We start from the raw sequence: 18685 nt of genomic DNA on the forward strand, positions 1-18685 counted from the left end.
CTTCTGGTCAAACAAAGAGAAGAATCTATTTCATTCATTACCTCCTTTCCACATTTGTAGACAGAAGTAATCCTTCCCCAGGCCTCTTCCCGCAAGCCAACTATCAGTCTATCACCATCGTCCGAGATGTTAGACTCTGGCTCAGCCGTATCCTTTGATTCTTCCACAGCAGAGATCCGCGTTGTAGGCCTATTGTCCCAACGGTTTTTTGCCAAAAAGCCCTGCTTTGAATGGCGGCTACGCTGCTGACTTTTGTTAGTCAGACAGAAAAGTATACAGGCCAAGATTCCTGGCAATTACACCATTTCTTTACATTATCTACCATAAACATAAATATTTTTCCTGTCATATTTTCTTGCTATGATAGCACAGATGAGAGAATTGCATAGCAAGGACGAAAAAAGTATGCAAACCGTTAAAACCCGACGGCCTTTCCCTCTCATTTCAGTTAACAAAGTCTCCACTTCTTACCTTCTCTTCCCTCTACTCATCGTCAGTTTCCTTCTCGTCCTCTTCCATGGAGCTCAAGCTGCCAACATTGAAAGCGTTACAGAAATCAGAATTGGTGCAATCATTGACGCTAATACCCGGATTGGAAAAGAAGAGAAAACAGCCTTGGAAATTGCTGTTGCAAACTTCAACACCAGTAAATCAAGAAACCACAAGTTATCTCTTTACTTCTACGACCTTGGAAGAGAAACCTTTAAAGCAGCTTTGGCTGGTTTGTTATATTTTTTTTATTGCCTATTCTTCCTTTTGTTTTATAGTGTTGGAGGCTTAGAGCCTGAGGTAATTATTAATGTATTTCTATTGCAGCTGAAGAACTGATTAAGGAAAAAAAGGTTAAAGTAATTGTTGGCATGGACTCATGGGAGAAGGCAGCTTTGGTTGCCGATGTTGGAACTCGCGCTCAAGTTCCCGTTCTTTCGTTTGTAGCGCCTGCGATAACACCACCATTAGCAGCAACTCGTTGGCCTTTCTTGATAAGAATTGCTAGCAATGGTCTTGAACAAATGAGATGCATTTCAGCTCTTGTTCGGGCCTACAACTGGCGAAGAGTCGTAGCCATCTATGAAGATGATACGTATGGTGGTGATTCAGGAAACTTAGCCCTTCTATCAGAAAAGCTACGGAAAGTTGGTTCCCAGATTGAGCATAGCTTGGTTCTACCACCATTTTCATCATTATCTGATCCAAAAAGGTTCATTCAAGAAAAGTTAAGGAAGCTAAGAACAGAAATACAATCTCGGGTTTTCATTCTTCTCAAGTTGTCATCACCTATGACGATTCATTTGTTCAGACAAGCTAAGGAAATGGAACTTGTAGGGAGGAACACAGCTTGGATACTTTCAGATACCATTACCAGCTACCTGGACTCATTCAACCATTCTGTTATTTTCTCTATGGAAGGGTCATTAGGAATTAAAGCCAACTATTCTGAAGAAAGTTCGTCTTATTTAAAATTTTATGCTCAATTTAGGGAAGTTTTCCTATCTAAATATCCGGAGGAAAATGAGTTTAAGCCCGGAATTCATGCTCTTAGAGCTTATGATAGCATTAAAGCCATTGAATTAGCCATAAAAAGAACGAGTAGCAACCACAGCAGTCAAAAATTGTTGTTACGGAATATCTTATCTAGCAATTTCAATGGTTTAAGTGGTAAAATACGCTTTAAAGCAGGGAACCTGAACCAAACTCAAAGCTTAAGGATTGTAAATGTGGTTGGAAAGAAATACAAGGAGATTGACTATTGGTTGCCGAAATCTGGATTCTCAAAGACTCCCAGTGGAGGAGAAAATAGTGGCGCCAATGATGGTGAAACTGTAAAAGCTTTGGCTGGGATAGTGATTTGGCCAGGGGACTCACTTGAAGATCCAAAAGGATGGGCAATGCCTACAGCTGACAAACCGATGAAAATCGGAGTTCCCAGAAGAACCTCATTTGAAGAGTTTGTGGAGTTTCAGGGTGAGACACCTACCGGTTTCTGTATTGATCTTTTCGAAATGGTGCTGAGGAGTCTGGATTATAATCTATCATATGAATTTTTCCCCCACCGTGACTCCTATGACGATCTCATTTTTGCTGTCTCAAACAAGGTAATGACTCTGTCTTAGCCTTTCGATTAATGGTCTTCATAGTTCAACAAATATTGCATATTAATCAATAACGGTTTGCTATATATCTGTATGATTTGCGCATAAAATTTGTGAATAGAGCTACCAGAGTTTCACTAACAAGACCATCTATATTTTCATTTCTGATCCAAGTTTTGTAGTGGATGACATTTGTTTTTCATCGAGCGAAGCTGGGTAGCTTTTGAAATAACTTCCCTCTATATGTAATTGATTTGTTTTTCATCCAAGTTTTAGAGCAGGGACTTCATTAAAACACATTGCAGTAGAGAGTCAGAATTTCTAATGGCCGAGGGTAGCGGGAAACACTCAAACTAGGAAGAAATAACGTATAGAATTCCTCTACTTTTGGTTTGTCACACACTTGAAACTTCTTTCTCCTTCATGTTTTTAAGTTATTCGCTGCCAACTATTCTACAGTTTTTGACTTGGTCCACTTGAAAGAAGTCCTTGGAAGGGCAAAGATAGACTGATTGTATCAGTAAAAATTAAGAACATTCATAAAAGGTTCCTATTTCTTGGTTTAATTCGTTCTTTCGCTCAATTATTTGTTTCTGATAAAAATTACTTTGCTGGTCCTGCATGTCTAAATTAATGGAAGACTTACGATGCTGCTGTTGGTGATATAACAATACTAGCTGAAAGGATGGAGTACGTGGAGTTTACTCAGCCTTTTGTTGAATCAGGGTTGTCAATGATAGCTCCAACTAAGTCCGATTCAGAATGGATGTTCATGAAGCCTTTCACGTTGGAAATGTGGGTGGCGACCGGTGCCTTGTTCATCTACACAATGTTCATAGTTTGGTTCTTGGAGCATAGCTCAAACCCAGAATTTAGAGGGGGACTGAAGAATGAGATCGGCACTGCACTTTGGTTCACTTTTTCTTCTCTCTTCTTTGCTCACAGTAAGTATCAGTCGAAAAATGAACGATCTAACTAGCAATTTTTATTCTAATACCGTTTAAGGTCAGTGGTCCTCCTTGATTGGGATCATCTGGCTGAAGTTTTTCAGGCGGTTTTGTTCAAAATATCCTCCTGATATATTAGGTGACCTGAAATATATGCCCATGGTTAATGCAGGGGAAAGAATATATAGCAACTTCACTAAGGTGGTGGTCTTAGTGTGGCTATTTCTTGTATTTATATTGACCTCAAGCTACACTGCTAGTCTGTCTTCACTGCTCACTGTCAAAGAGCTGGAATCAAATCTAGATATCCAATCAGTGAGAGAGAGAGGCTTAAATGTTGGTTGCGATAATGATTCCTTTGTCAATACTTACCTGAAGACTGTGCTTAGTTTCAAAGAAGAACAAATACATATCTTTAACAGTAGCGAATCCAGTTATGTCGACGAATTCAGAAAGAACCGGATAGATGCAGCCTTTCTTGAAGCACCATATGAAAAGGTTTTCCTAAATAAGTACTGCAAGGGATACGCATCGATTTCACCAACCTATAGATTTGGAGGTTTTGGCTTTGTAAGTACTAGTTACAGCTTGAATGCCCTGAAATATCAGCACTTTTATCTTTAATGATTGAGAGTCATTTCTACTCTAAAATGAAAGCTGAAAACAACTTCTTGCATTGTTTGCAGGCGTTCCAAAAAGGCTCTCCCATAGCTGCTGATTTTTCTAGAGCCATTCTGAAGCTATCAGAGAAAGGAAATTTAACATCATTGGAAAAATACTGGTTTCCTCCCTCTGCTGAGTGTAATGCAGCAAACACTAAAATTGAAAGTTTGAGCCTCCACAGCTTTTGGGGTATCTATGCTATATCTGCCGCCACTTCAACTCTTTGCTTTCTACTGTTCTTACTTAAGCTGCTAAAGAATTTCCGGCATCAACAAGAAGCATTCAGAGGTAATGTTTCTCCAGGAAGAAATGGTACTTCGAACATGACGGTTGGACTTGCAAAGTACTTCTACAAAGGCGAAGTTAATCTTCCAAGAAGTTTCAGAAGCGCTTCAACTTCTAGTCGAGCACAGGCTTTAGATCAACGGCGCTCATTGAAGTGGAATATGTGACCCATTCTGACACCCAGGAGGATCTTCCAGCCTCCTCACTAGCTGATAAGATTGAAATGCCATGAAGCTGTCACTGAAAAAGATTAGGAAGAGGGAGAAACTTATGCTGATCAAGATCGACTGCTTTTATTTTCATCATAGCTGCTGCATAACATCTAGCTATTGTTTTATTTAATTGACAAATATTGGGCACTCGTAAATTGTAATGTTACATATACAGTAGGGCTATCTTGTAAATAATTTCAAGATCAATGACTTATCCAAAACCATTCATAAATCATGAATGGCCTGAGCATATAGCCTCCCCTAACTTTTACCAGATTTGGCAAAGCCTGTATCATGGTTAAATGCCCCATCATTGTCTATATTGCAAATTCACCATTTCGAATTAGCATTGCAGCTCTAATACCAAAGAAAGAAAGAGGGTTTGAGTTCTGTAAAAGATGATTTGTTAGTTGTATGCAGCATCCAATGACCCTACTCCTTTCCATTCTATGAGGAAGTTAAACAGAGGATTAGTGTACAAATTCAAGTTAGAAGTTAGAAGCTAGAAGGTTCAGCTGCATCCGAGAATGTGCAACCTTAACAATTCAGACTGGCGTGTAAGGAAAATAGCTATGAGCATATAATAACTTATATAAATGCTGCAATATTCTAAGGCCTAGAAGTCATAAGACAGATGAATTCTTTTTGGAGGCACAAAGGAAAGATAATTTGGTAATGTTTTTTCAACTATTCTTGTAATTTTTTTGGTCTTAATATTTTGTCCAATTAAATGTAGAATAAAGAGCCAAGCTCAAACCACATTTGGTCAGCTTCTGTTATATTGTATATTCAAGAATCAAGAAAACTTAAGTTTCTACCTTATTGTAGTTGACTTTTCCTTGAAGACAAATCCATGGCAGGAAACTACGCGGAACCATGCTATTCATTTTCCTGCAATCCTTTTGTAATCTACAATGTCTGAGCATCTATATGTTCAGTTATAATTCAGATATAAAAAACAACAGAGCAGCTGCCGTTCTTGAACTTCAAGATGGGAAAGTTTTCCTCAGTCAATACCGGAAACAGTTTATTGCTACCACTCCCATCTACAGCTTCGGAGGACTTGGCTTTGCGAGTATATAACTAGAACTTCATTTTATAAAAGGAAAAAAAAAAAGAGAATTTCCATGGAAAGAATCTCTAAAGGCTTGAAAGTCTAATAAAGAAGCTCATGTTTTCATATTTCCTTAGAATAATGTCCCGCATAGATGATGTGAATTTGGACTCTCCATTTTGCTGCAATATAAATGATACAGAGAAAAGGAACAATCAACAATATAACTTATTACACCTACTAATTAACCTATAAACTTATTCAGCATTGTTCTTCCTTCTAGATTCTAACATTTTATGCCATTTTCCAAAATTTCATCCATGCTAGGAAAGTGGATTAAGATGAAACTTGTTTTTGCTGTCATTGAAGGTATTCAAGAAAGGCTCTCCAATAGCTACTGATATTTCAAAGGCTATACTAAATCTAAATGAAGGTGGAATCCTAAAAGCTATGGAAGAAATTAAGTTTGCTTATTCAACCGAAGTTTGGCACAGCTTGGCTGGCCCAAGCTCCATAGCTTCTGGGGTCTCTACCTAATCTCTGGTGTCACATCTACCATTTGTTTCTTCCTATTCATAATCCAGTTAATGAAGAATTATTGGCTCCAGCAAGAAAAATACAGAAGCAATACTAGTCCAAGAAATAATAGTGCCTGGAATAAGGCAGTTAGGCTTGCAAGATTTATATATCAAGGACAAGAAATTAATCTTGCGAGAGCCGCAACTTTGCCTCGATCGCCAGATGTAGTTGGAAGGAGCTCCTCAAGATGGAAATACTCAAGTCCTGACACAGCAGAGAATCACGAGGAAGCCTCCGCTGTAGGTGAAGTTGAAATGCTGTACATTCCAGGTGCTTAAGACGACGGAAGGGGAGAAAAGGCTTAGGCTCAGATCAAGACTTCTTCCAACTATTGAATGTTACCTGGCTGTAACGTAATTTCATTTGTTTTATTCAATTATAAAGCATATAGACTAGTCATGACTGTTTGTTGTACTAACAAAAACAAAATCATTCTTTTTATTTGTTAATAGCTTCCCTGTATCTCTCAAGATTACTTTTACGAAAGGAAATTTCGTTTTTTATTTATTTAATAAACTCATTCTTTAGTTCTAAAGCCTTAGCTTGGGTTTTAAGCCATTTATTTGAAGCTGTGTCAACCTCCCAAGAGAAGGAAGCATGTGCAGGGATCTCAGTACCACTTGAAAAATCTGACACAAGACTAAAGAGAAAATTATTACTATAACAAGAAATAACAAGTTTTCTTCAGTGGTTTAGGACAAACAAACAAGTGTATTAAGTTATCTTCGGTGGTGACTCAAGGTAGATAAATAGGTTGATTTTTCCTAAATTGAAAGTAATGATTCTTTGGTCGTAGTTCTCACGTTCTCATATTTATTGTGTAATCGTACTTTTTGATAGACCTGAAGGCCGAGCCTCAACCTGTTACGGTGTCAACTATTGCACCATGAATTATTTATCAGTTTTCCAGCTTTCTGTTAACAGGAAAACCAGTGGTCATAGACTCATAGTTGACTTTTCCTTGCAGACCAAGTCCAAGATTAGGCCAAAAAATTTTCGCCCAGAGCTTTTACAGTTTCTGCTTTTGAACAGTCTCAAGGCTTTGAGAGTTCAGACGGTCTGAACATGTATCATACCCAATTAACAAACCTTTTCTTTCATTAGTTGCGATTTCGTATACGTTTTACGTGTTCTTTAACAACATGAACAAGACTTTTTGCTATGATGTCGAAGCCCAAAAACCTAGCTGTATCATTTTTGCCAATAGAGTTTCGAAGCTTTGGCTTTTCTTTTCTGTGTTCATCTCTCTCCTTCTCGTTTTCTCCTATGGAGAAGAGACCACGAAGGATGACAAAGTTACTAACATCGGTGCAATCATCGACGTTGATTCGCGCATTGGAAGAGAAGAGAAAACAGCCTTGGAAATTGCTGTTCAAAGTTTCAACGACAATGATTCAAACAATCACAAACTCTCCCTCCATATTCAGGACTCTCGAAGAGATCCCCTCGTAGCTGCTACTGCTGGTTAGTCATCTTTTTATCTCGATTCTGCTTCCTTTGTGTTAGTCGGAATCATCATATATTAATGGGGTATTTACTAATACTAGTATACTAAATTTGATTGCAGCTCAGAAGTTGATTAAAGAAAAAGAAGTTAAAGTGATCATTGGCATGGAGACATGGGAAGAAGCAGCTCTGGTTGCTGACATCGGAAGCCGAGCTCAAGTTCCGGTTCTTTCTTTTGCAGCGCCAGCCGTCACACCACCATTAGCAGCCTCTCGCTGGCCCTTCTTGGTAAGAATGGCTAGCGGTGATTCTGAGCAAATGAAATGTATTGCAGCTATCATTAGTTCATTCAACTGGAAAAGGGTTATAGTAATTTATGAAGACGATGCCTTTGGTGGTGATTCTGGGAAGTTAGCTCTTTTATCTGAGGCTCTTCAAGATGTCGGTTCAGAGATTGACTACCGATTGGTTCTTCCACCATATTCTTCTCTGTCTAATCCAAACAAAGTTGTGCAAGAGGGGTTGATGAAGCTACTGAACATACAATCTCGGGTTTTTATTGTTCTTCAGTCATCCTTATCAATGACAATACATTTGTTTGATAACGCCAAGAAGATTGGAATTTTAGGAAGACACTCAGCTTGGATAGTTACAGATACCATCTCGAGTTACCTCGACTCTTTTAGCAGTTCCGTGATTTCCTCTATGGAAGGTACTTTAGGAATCAAGACCTACTATTCTGAGGATAGTAGTCTTTACAAAAAATTTTATCCCCAGTTCCGGAAAAGTTTCAGAAATGAATATCCAGAAGAAGATAACTTTCAACCAGGTATTAACGCCTTACGAGCATATGATAGCATTGGAATCATCACACAGGCCATGGAGAGAATGAAAATTGATGACAACAGTCCGAAAACATTGTTGGAAAATATTTTTTCAAGCAATTCTACTGGTTTAAGTGGTGAAATTCGTTTTGAAGAACGCAAGCCGTCACATGATCCTATACTAAGGATTGTAAACGTGGTTGGAAAAAAATATAAAGAGTTGGACTTCTGGTTGCCAGAGATTGGGTTGTCAAAGAACTATGAAAAGAACAATGAAACTGGTTATCTTGGTGATATATCTGTAGACTTGGCTGGTAGAGTCACTTGGCCTGCTGACCTAAAGCTAGTTCCAAAAGGATGGGCAATGCCCACAAATATGAAGCCAATGATTATTGGAGTCCCGGCTAGAACCTCATTTGAGAAATTTGTAAAGGTTGAAGATGGTAAGTATCCAGGCGAGAAGCATTATGATGGTTTCTGCATTAAACTTTTCTATGAAATTCTTGGGGTTCTGGAGTATGCTCTACCCTATAAATTTGATCCCCACAATGGCACATATGATGAACTTGTTCACAAAGTCTACAACAAGGTAATATCCCTTTCTCTCTCAATTGATTATTTATCAATGTTTTGTTAAGAATCTTGATTCTTGTGATGAATAATCTATGCGGAAAGAAAAGCTTCATATAATTTGCCCATACTTCCAAGCTGTCTCATACTTCAGATTTTAACCCCTGCCCAGCTTTTCTTATAGTTGCAAGAGTTAATGGCATATCTTTTCTATGGTCGGTATCTTTCTGATAACTACTCTTTATAATCAAACAACCATTAATTTGATGTTAACTTGTTGTATTAAACAATTTCTGAATTAATGAATAATTAGAGGTTTCATTCATGGAACTGTGAAAGCAAGCCCTTCTAACGAAAGCCAATAATGTCAGTATCACCGCGTCAGGAAAGAAAAAAAAATCAAGGCAAAGATTATTCACTTCGAGCTGATCTCCTACGTTGGATACAACACCCCGAAACTTCTTATTCTTATTTTAAATTCCTTGATCTGTTTTTCGCTGAATTATTTATAATTCAATTATACTTCTAAAAAAAATGGTTTACTTCTATGAAAGTTCGTAGATAAGTTGTCTGATTTTGACTTAATCCTCTAGACACTTCGACAGTGATGTGAAGAAAACCTAAGATGATGACCGAGAAGATCAAATGATTTACGGATTCTTGTTTTGTTTTCTTATTTCTATAATTTTGTCTTGATAAGATGTTTTTTGTTTGTTTGTCTTGTGTACCAAAATCAATGGAAGACTTATGATGCAGCGGTTGGGGACATAACTATACTAGCTACAAGAACAAAGTACGTGGAATTTACTCAGCCATATGCAGAGTCAGGGCTGTCCATGATCGTACCGGCGAAGCCCGAGGGCTCAGCATGGATTTTCCTGAAGCCTTTCACCACGGAAATGTGGTTGGTGACTGGTTGCATCTTAATCTACACAATGCTCATAGTTTGGTTCTTGGAGCACCAGTCCAATCCTGAATTCCGAGGTCCGTGGAACAATCAGCTTGGCACGGCACTTTGGTTCACTTTCTCCTCCCTTTTCTTTGCCCACAGTAAGTTTCAATGTCAAACCAAGAACACTCTTACTTTTCAAACTTTTCTGAACATAAATGAACGACTGACAGTCTGATGTAGACATGCATTAAAATCCAACCTTAATCGGTACGTAAAGACGTAATTTGTTAGCTGGCAAAACAGCACATTGACGTATGGAAAGCTCTTCTCCGATCGATAGGTGACAGAAAAATATGGCATTAAATTCAAAAACAAATTTCCATTGTTTGTGGATGGAATTAAGCTTTTTTATTTGTGAGGCTAAAACCATTCATTATTTCCATTGTATTGTTTGACTCATGCAGGGGAGAAAATTAACAGTAACCTCACTCGAGTGGTGGTTGTAATATGGCTCTTTGTTGTGCTGATCTTAAACTCAAGCTACACTGCTAGCCTAACTTCAATGCTCACCGTGCAGCGATTGGTACCAAATATTACAGATATTGAATCGCTAAAGAGGGCCAACATGAAAATAGGCTGTGATGGTGATTCATTTGTAAGGACCTACTTGGAGGAGGTCCTTGAGTTTAGAAGTAATAATATCGAAAATGTCAGCGGTGAATACAGTTATGAAGGGGAATTCAAGAGCAGCCACATAGCTGCCGCCTTTCTTGAACTTCCGTATGGGAAAGTTTTCCTCAGTGAATACTGCAAGCAATTTACCACCACCACACCTACGTTCAGATTTGGTGGATTAGGCTTCGTAAGTATATTACTAGTACTAATTAATGCATAATCTTAAATTTTCTATCAGGAATTACTTTAGGAAAAGCTGAAAAAGAAAGAACAATACTTTTCCTGGAAAGAATCTCTATACCTCTACTTTTGGTGCACTTGGTAATACTACTGAACTCTGAAGGTGCCTATATATGCATATTTGCTTTGAAACTTGGAACTCCACCTGGGTTGGTACAGACTAAAGAAACAATATATATAGTTTCTTACTCCGAATCTGCCTATAAACTCATTCAATATTTTTCTTCTTTCCTGAATATACATTCTTTAGTGTTGCTAGTTTACCAACATATCTTTTCTACAAAATTGGCAAAATGAAAAACTTCTACAACTTCTATGCAGGTATTTCAGAAAGGTTCTCCGATGGCCGCTGATTTTTCAAGAGCCATTTTAAAATTATCTGAAGATGGAACTCTGAAGAAATTGGAAGAAAAGTGGTTTGCTCCTTCACTAGTGTGTTCAGCCGATGTAACCGACGACAGTAGAACCGACAGCTTGAGCCTCCACAGTTTCTGGGGTCTTTACCTTATATCTGGGGCCACATCCACCTTTTGTTTTCTACTCTTCCTCGCCCACTTACTAAGGAAATATGGCAGCCAAGAGGATCATGCCGGTAACTTATCTCTAGTCGATGAGAGTGTCTGGATTAGGGCAATTAGAGTTGCCAGATATCTTTATCATGGAGAGGTTTGTATTCAAGGGGAAGCTTCACCAGCGCCTCTAGCACCAGATATCAACGAATGGAACTCTCGAAGGTGGGATTATGAGAGTCCAACTGACACGAACATGGAGAATCTCGAGGTGACATCTCAAGAAAAAGCTGAGATTGAAATGATGTAGGATTCTTGGATTGCAAGCTCTATATCTTAAATGGCAACTGGGATTTATTGATAACTATCATCTGTTCATGTTCAATCCAGTTGTAATGTAAATGTATACCGCGCGTCAATCTATCTCTTGGAAGATTTATATTAACTTACCATTGATGGGTATTGAGGATGAAAATACTTTGGTAGCCATCTTTACTTCACCCTGAACAAATTAGAATGTAACTATTTTCAGCTTAAAACTTTATAGGAATTAGTCTTCTTTTCCTTTTGATTATTATTCTAATGCTCTAGACGATGCTTAAACGGAAATGAAAACTGCAATCGAAAATTGACACGGAATGATGGATATTTTAATCTGGTTTATTCAGTTTAGTCTCCGAATCTAGAAATCAATTGCTGATCAAGGAACCGCTTGGTAACCGGATTAAGACTAGTTATATAATCAACGAAAAAGGGGTGAAGAAGTCAAGAAACAATGGAAAGCCGTGTGCCTTGGAAAGTCAGCAGAAAGTGTAGCAGACAAAAGACTTCTAAATCAATCAAAGGAAATACATTTACATGTCCAAGACCCAAACTTACTCACGCGGTTATCCTATCCTCCATGGATAGGTAGCCAAAAAAAAAAGAAGCCTTTCTCACGCGGTAGAACCATGGGCATTCGGCAACTGCTTTTTCGAAGCGTCCAGAATTTGAGCTCCAGACCAGCGTGGTCCAATACTAGACTCGCCTACTTATCTTCGAATAGTGAGGCATATGCAACTAAGGGACAAGATTCAGAGAGCCATTCTGTCTGGCCACTAATGCTTGATTTGCACCCAAGCCGAAGTATATTGTTTGAAGCAACAGCCCAGTCCAATTGTTTTGTCGTTACCAGTCAAATGATGCACAAGAACAGTGTCAAGCTTATTTAAGTTCACTATTAACTTAAGAAATTAAGTCACATTCTACATAATCAGGTCTGAAAAATCATCCTTGAGAAATTAACTGTCACTAAGATACAGCCCTCCACACACTCTAACAAGCGTGCAATGGTTCCTCAAATACACTAACTTGAATAGGATTGGGAACTCAAATCCCTAACCCTATCCAATCAACATTAAAGCAATCTCCAGAGGACTACAATGGCTGTTGTTAGTCCACAATGAATCTAGAAACTCATCAGCATCCTCTATCAAACAAAACTTGTCCTGAAAAGAGTTGGTTTAACACATCAATGACTTCTGTTCATATTCTTCAGGTGCAAACAGATTCTCCAAATTTTGATCCTCATTTTACTCTGTTTCATGCATCAAACTACCGGTAGCCTCTTCCTCTTCCACGTCCTCCCCAACCCCTCCCCCTGCCTCTACCACCACCACCCCTCCCACCGTAAGATATACCTTCCAACGCTCTGTTAACTAGCTGGTTTTGCATGCCACCTGCTCCACGGCCCTTCTTTGTTGACATATTATTGGATCCATTAGAAGCATTAGCAGGTCGCTTCACCCTGCACAACAATTATGCAACATAGAAAATGTTTTGTTTCAGGGGCACACTATAGCAAGAGTCCACTTGACACATGTTTGAAAAAGAACATAGTTTGATTTGGTTCAATTTTCTCAGTAAAGCCGAAAATAAATTAAGTAACGGTAGGAAGAAATCTAACAATGAGCAGGAAACAACTGTTGAAGATCAAACAGGTAACTTACCCAGTTGAAGTTGAACCGGAAGGCACAGAAGGTTTTATAACTTCTTTCCAAGAGAGATTGACACTCTTATCTCCAATAAATGAAGGTGTTTTTGAATGTAAGGGCTGAACAGGTAAATAATAAAAGATAAGCTGCTGCTGATAGTTTACATGCATATAATTATAAGACAAGTTTCACTCCCCTTTACCTTTGTCATAGCTAGAATGTTATTGCAGGTACGCAACCCAGTTGTAGTATTCTGCTTTTGAGTTTTCTGCAAGCAGAAAATGAAGAATGAAGTCCGGAAAAAAAAAAAGAGAAGAAACAGAGAACAAACTAAAAGTTGGGGGGATTTTAAGAAAATACTCACAATGCTATCCTTTGCTTCATCAGACTTAGCAGCTGCCATAGCTTTGTTGTGCTCAGCCATTCCCTGAGTTAATTTCTTCATGGTGGCCCTAGTTAGGTCTTCAACATTACTCAATCTGAATCAACATTCAAAAAGTTAGTATGAACAGTATACAAGAATTATCAACAATGATAACAATTCAACTGAGGATGATAGGTTTGACATCACTTCAAATTTTGTTTTCCCTTAGAGCATTCTAGACTGATTCGTGAAGTTAGGTTTCATCCAAACCTGGACATCTATGTTGAAGTTAAATAATGGATTACAGCCCTACCTTAGGCAACCTTAAAGCAATTGCTTGTTTGGTAACAAATTGTGGAAGTTCGTTTAATAGCTTGTATACATATTTTTATTTAAAAATAAGATTCATTGAAAAAAATCTCAATTAATCCCTTGATTCAACATATATATCAGTTTAAGGACTTATCCAAAACTGGTAAGAAAATGGGAGTCAAAAAAGAAACAGGTCACCAGCAGATTTCAGTCTAATCTACTTCTTTTAGTTATACCAAAATAGCTCACAGCAAATTTTATTGATATAGAAGTCCTGTTCCTCAATTTCTGTTCACTCCTACAGCAAGAATTTTTAAATTAAAAAGAGACCACAAATATGTCTTCCACACAATCAACTTTTTGGTCTGTACTTGCACCAATAATTGCAAATAAATTTTGACTGTCATTAAACAGAAGAAACTTTCATCAAGATACAGTAAGAAAAAATGAATCAGGTATTTTTTATTTTTAAAAAATTATACATATAAGCAGCATAGGAAAGAAGAGAGGCTCACTTACCTCTCAGTAAAGTCCTTATAAAACTCTGAGAAGTCCTCCCCAAGCCTATCTGATGGTTGACCAGTCACAATCTTGTAACCACATAAACTATTTAAGGCATTGGGAGCCTGTGTAACAACAATAATCAAATAAGCATTTGCAAAATAGAAATTTATGCAACAGGATGGTGAGAAAGGAAATTTTGTTTTAAAAAAAAAAACTTTAAAAACCTTGTGAGCTAAATGATGAAATGCAAACAACAAGCATTCAACATAGGTAAAGTTCATTTCTTCTCCAGTCTTCCTCCGAGGCATGTACTTCTGAGAAAGAAAGATAAAAAGATTTATTAGCAAACAGAGTCAATATAAACATATACATGTGTGAGACAATTATAATCATTTATCACAAAAACTCCAAGAATTCAATATGATATGATAAGAAAATGCATGCCCACACCTTCAAAAGCTGAACAACAGAAGGAAGAATCTGGCGTGAATCCTGTGGTGTTGTGTAAGGTGAAATTTCTGCTAATGCTTTGAGCAAATCTAGCTTTCGTTCCTCTGGAAGCTGTAAGACACAAACATTTTAGAATATATTCCTATTTAAGTACTAGCTACTTAGTAGAAGAAATAGAGGGTCATGACAGAGTCTTCACGAAGCAGAGTTCCTCAAGAATATAATGGATGTTAGTATATGTTAAGTTGTTCATAAATTTTATAAATCCAGTTAATATCATTGCCCATGAGCTGCTTTCAAGCAAACTCAGCTGCCATTCAGAATTTAGTCTGAATTATATGACATGCAACTGTCCCATTACCACTTCCATGCCTTTCTTCAAGATTTCCCACCAACAAGAAGGTAAATAGACTAAAATAAACCATATTGTTGGAATCAGATTAATCCCAATTTCAGAAGCTCTGATTAATAACTAAAACCTATGAAGCCAAATACAGGAATTCAAGAACTTCAAATATTAAAAAGGCAATAGCCCAAGCACTGGAGGTTAAAGAAAAACCTAAAGATTCATCCACATCTAAGCAAATACACAAATCTTCATAATCACAAAAGACTAAAATCTACCATAAGAACTTTACACTCATTATCAGAATAACAGTGCCAGCAGAGGAGCAGGAACTGTTTAGAATGAATGTATATTTACTGTACTGATTTCAGTATTCATGCAAAATGCGTTTACAGCAGTAGTTGAGGTCACAAAATAGTATTTCACCTTATCAAAAACAGGTATAATGTGCTTGTTTATGTAGTTGAGGAACTTGCTGCCAGATGCACCCCTCTGTGAAAAGATTTAGAGGTTAGAGGCAGCGAAGAATGCTCATATATCAGAAGAATATTAAATGGATGAGAAAAACATATTCATTCATATTGAATGTAGTCCATAGTCCATACCACAAAAAACGGCAGAGCCATGAACAGGCATGATATCAACCTGTCAATATGATCTGCATCTGAAACCTGCATCCAAAAGCCATTTTAACAGTTACAAAGTAGATTCACAACAATGACAGTGCAATGGGAAGCATCAATAAGACAATGTCAACTAGTAAGACTTCTTTTAATATTTTATGGCACTCTACCCTTTCCAATGAATATCAACACTAATTTATGCAAAGAGGTCATTTGGTCTATGTAACTCATCATAAAGAATCAAGTCATGCATTATATACAAAAGAGTTCAAACCAATATTCAACAAACAAGCACTCACATCAAATTGTGCATCTAAATCAGCCTGCCCTTCAATTATTCCAATAAGTTCCTTCAAGCGCTCAGGAGGAGCTTTCTCCCCAAATATGCTCAAACTTTTTAAGAAGTCCATAAACATTCTGAATTCGGCTCCAGTTACATCTCCTAAACTCTGCAAAGGAATTAAATAAAATCAATTATGCATTTTCAACTCCAAATTCCAAACAACAAGGTCAAAACTGAGAGTTTGCACTTCTGAGGGAAGGAGGAGAGACTAGATACCATGACAAATGCTTAAGTAGTAAAATCAAGATAATACCTTTTTAATCAAATCTGTTATATGCCTTTCCATTTCCTCCTGAGGTCTCAAGAGTTCAGCTTTAAGAGGAAAAACCTGCAAACATAGTTAATTTCTCCTCAATTATCATCAAAATATAAAGCATGAGAATAGCAAAAATGGGTAAAGCAAGAAGCAGTCTTAACCTTATCTCTTATAAAGCACAAGACCTTGTCACGAATAGTGTCATCTTGACTTGGGTCCTCAACACTCCAAATATGCTTGAATAGGGCTGTCAAGGACTCTGCATTCACAAGACAACCAAGTCATCAAAGGATAAAACCAGAAAGAACCATTCCAGAAAATGAAAAGCTTGCATGATTGATTTGTGCCAAATTTACAAAAATATGACAGCATAAGGTGCATTGAAAGTGGTTTATTGCACCTATCAAGTTAACCACTGCAATCTCACTTAGTATTTCGTTAAGTAGATGCCTGAAGCTCTTTAATCTACAAAGCTCTTGACCTCCCCTAGAAAAACCCAAACATCCACTTGCCCATCAAAGAAAAAAATGAAATAGAGGCAATACGAACCATGGGACCCACATATTTAGCCATAATCATCCAAGTGAAAAAGCCACATCAGAAGTACTTCACTAAAAGAGCACAGTAACCAACTATCATGAAATCTGAGGACATTAAATGTGGCTTGACCAAAAAACGATGCTACCAACTCAAAGTATCAAAATAACCAGACTCGATTTCAAACAAATTTGGTCTAAGAACTCAAACATGTAATCAAACCAACAACTTATAGTCAAATTTCACCATTATAAAAAAATTCACGTATACATTCACCAGACTTCATGTGAATGCAACATTACCTTTCACATCCTGCCTCAATACAGACATTAGGGCTTTATGGACAGCATCTCGCTCCACAATCTCCTCTAGAAGAAACAAAGTAAAGCAAAGAAAAGGTTAAATACACAGCCAAAATGCATGCTTTGACATAGTAATTGTACAATCCATAAAAAAGAATTCAACTTTTTACCAGCAGTAAGGAGTTGCCCTAAAATGTCAACTATTTTAGAAATATATTCCTTTGTATCCTTGCAAAATAAAGGAAGCCCCCGAATTGCTTGCACCCGTACCTATAAAAATTTTACAGTTAATTAGATTAAAAATAGTTACTAAAAATTCTACTTTAATTCCCCCATATTGTCAGTAGCCAAATATAGTATAAAAATAAATTCAAAGAATAATAATAGTATTAGTAAAAGATGTGTAGATTATATGAACTGACCGCCAAATCTTCTTCTTCAATCAAATCGAAATGCGCATTGAGAGCACGGCTGGACAGATTGGGGAAGAACTTGAAGAAGCGAGGAATTAGCTGCGCAGCCAACTGCTTCGCCTTTAAACTTGTTTTCGTGGCATCGATGATTCCTTCGTAGTCTTTCACATTCTGTATGATATCAGATATTAGATAAGTTACAGATAGACAAGGCAAAACCCTAGGAATAGAGAGAAAGGCAGGAAGGGGCCAACCTGAGACTTATCCTTGGCCTCGTTAAGGCGTTCGCCGAACTCATAGAGCTTCTCGATTTGCTTGGCTTCCTCGGAAGCGTCAGTCATTTGGTGGATTTAAGGACGGAGATAACTGAGAGACTGAAAATTCAACAAAATTAACACCAAAAAAAAGAATTAAACTGAAAAATTATACTATTTTGAGAGACAGAGAAACAAAGAAGAATACTTTGAGTGGTTTTCCTGTTTGGTTACTGGGAAACTGAGAGAAAACCGAAAGAGTGGAATCACAACGCTGGAAAGGGGGGAAACCTTGAGAGAGAGTATACTCGGAGAAGACTCACTTAAAGGGTTTACTTTTTTTCTTCTTGTTTTGTTTCTTTTGCCTTTTGATTGTAACGGAGAGTAAAGAGGAAGGCTGGGCTATTTTCGTTTTGACAAACCTCCTCGCCCGGTCAGGTCCATTACGTGATTATCCATTTTTCACTTCATCAAAACGACTGCGTTTCACCAGGTTTTCTTATTTCCGCACAGCTTTTCGGGCCTTACGGTCGGTGAGTCCTAAACATCTGAGCCATTAGAGCCCATTAACAAGAGTCTTTGATTGGATTGGATAGGGATCAAAACCTACCACGTAGCAAATTATTTTCTCTTGAGCATGAAGTTATCAAATTTTTGGCATATATTTGTTATATGTTAAAAAAATCCCATTTTTAATTGAATTTTTTATTTTAATTTAATGAAATTTTTCAATGTCAAAAATAATAAAATACTTATAATCCTAATATCAGATTATCCAATTTATTAACTCTTTTGTTATTAAAATCAAAAAAGGAAAAAGCTCCTTTTCAAAAAAATAAAAAGGAAAAAGCATTATTACAATTTGCAAGTGCAAAGTACCTTAGGTTGTCCGCTTTAATTGACCTATTTTCTGACGTGACCAGTGTTGAGTTATGCCATACTTATCTGTCGATGAGACCAAATAATTGCCCTCAGGACACAAATACAGCACAGCAAATGTTTAGTATTGATTTCTATTT

The 18685-nt window shown here is 37.4% G+C and overlaps 3 protein-coding genes across 3 annotated transcripts; 2 read left to right on the top strand and 1 right to left on the bottom strand.

Annotated features, from left to right (window-relative positions):
• Positions 381–4450, top strand: LOC18596747 (glutamate receptor 2.7). Its single transcript, XM_018122703.1, has 5 exons — positions 381–721; positions 817–2096; positions 2734–3037; positions 3213–3610; positions 3727–4450. The coding sequence occupies exons 1-5, from the start codon at positions 406–408 to the stop codon at positions 4153–4155; spliced, it is 2727 nt and encodes a 908-aa protein (XP_017978192.1). The 5' UTR covers positions 381–405; the 3' UTR covers positions 4156–4450.
• LOC18596748 (glutamate receptor 2.7) lies at positions 6784–11560 on the top strand. Its single transcript, XM_018123599.1, has 5 exons — positions 6784–7297; positions 7401–8692; positions 9417–9723; positions 10030–10427; positions 10802–11560. The coding sequence occupies exons 1-5, from the start codon at positions 6976–6978 to the stop codon at positions 11297–11299; spliced, it is 2817 nt and encodes a 938-aa protein (XP_017979088.1). The 5' UTR covers positions 6784–6975; the 3' UTR covers positions 11300–11560.
• On the bottom strand, positions 12193–18033 carry LOC18596749 (apoptosis inhibitor 5-like protein API5). Its single transcript, XM_007025413.2, has 17 exons — positions 17875–18033; positions 17667–17786; positions 17422–17583; positions 17170–17269; positions 17000–17065; positions 16322–16419; positions 16158–16232; positions 15861–16010; positions 15544–15609; positions 15365–15430; positions 14593–14703; positions 14367–14456; positions 14158–14264; positions 13327–13441; positions 13165–13230; positions 12978–13081; positions 12193–12775 (listed from the first exon to the last, which is right to left on the bottom strand). Exons 2-17 carry the CDS (start codon positions 17751–17753, stop codon positions 12583–12585), a joined length of 1656 nt encoding a protein of 551 aa, XP_007025475.2. The 5' UTR covers positions 17754–17786; positions 17875–18033; the 3' UTR covers positions 12193–12582.

The sequence above is a fragment of the Theobroma cacao genome, chromosome 6 (genome assembly GCF_000208745.1).
Source record: "Theobroma cacao cultivar B97-61/B2 chromosome 6, Criollo_cocoa_genome_V2, whole genome shotgun sequence".
Taxonomy (NCBI): Eukaryota; Viridiplantae; Streptophyta; class Magnoliopsida; order Malvales; family Malvaceae; genus Theobroma; species Theobroma cacao.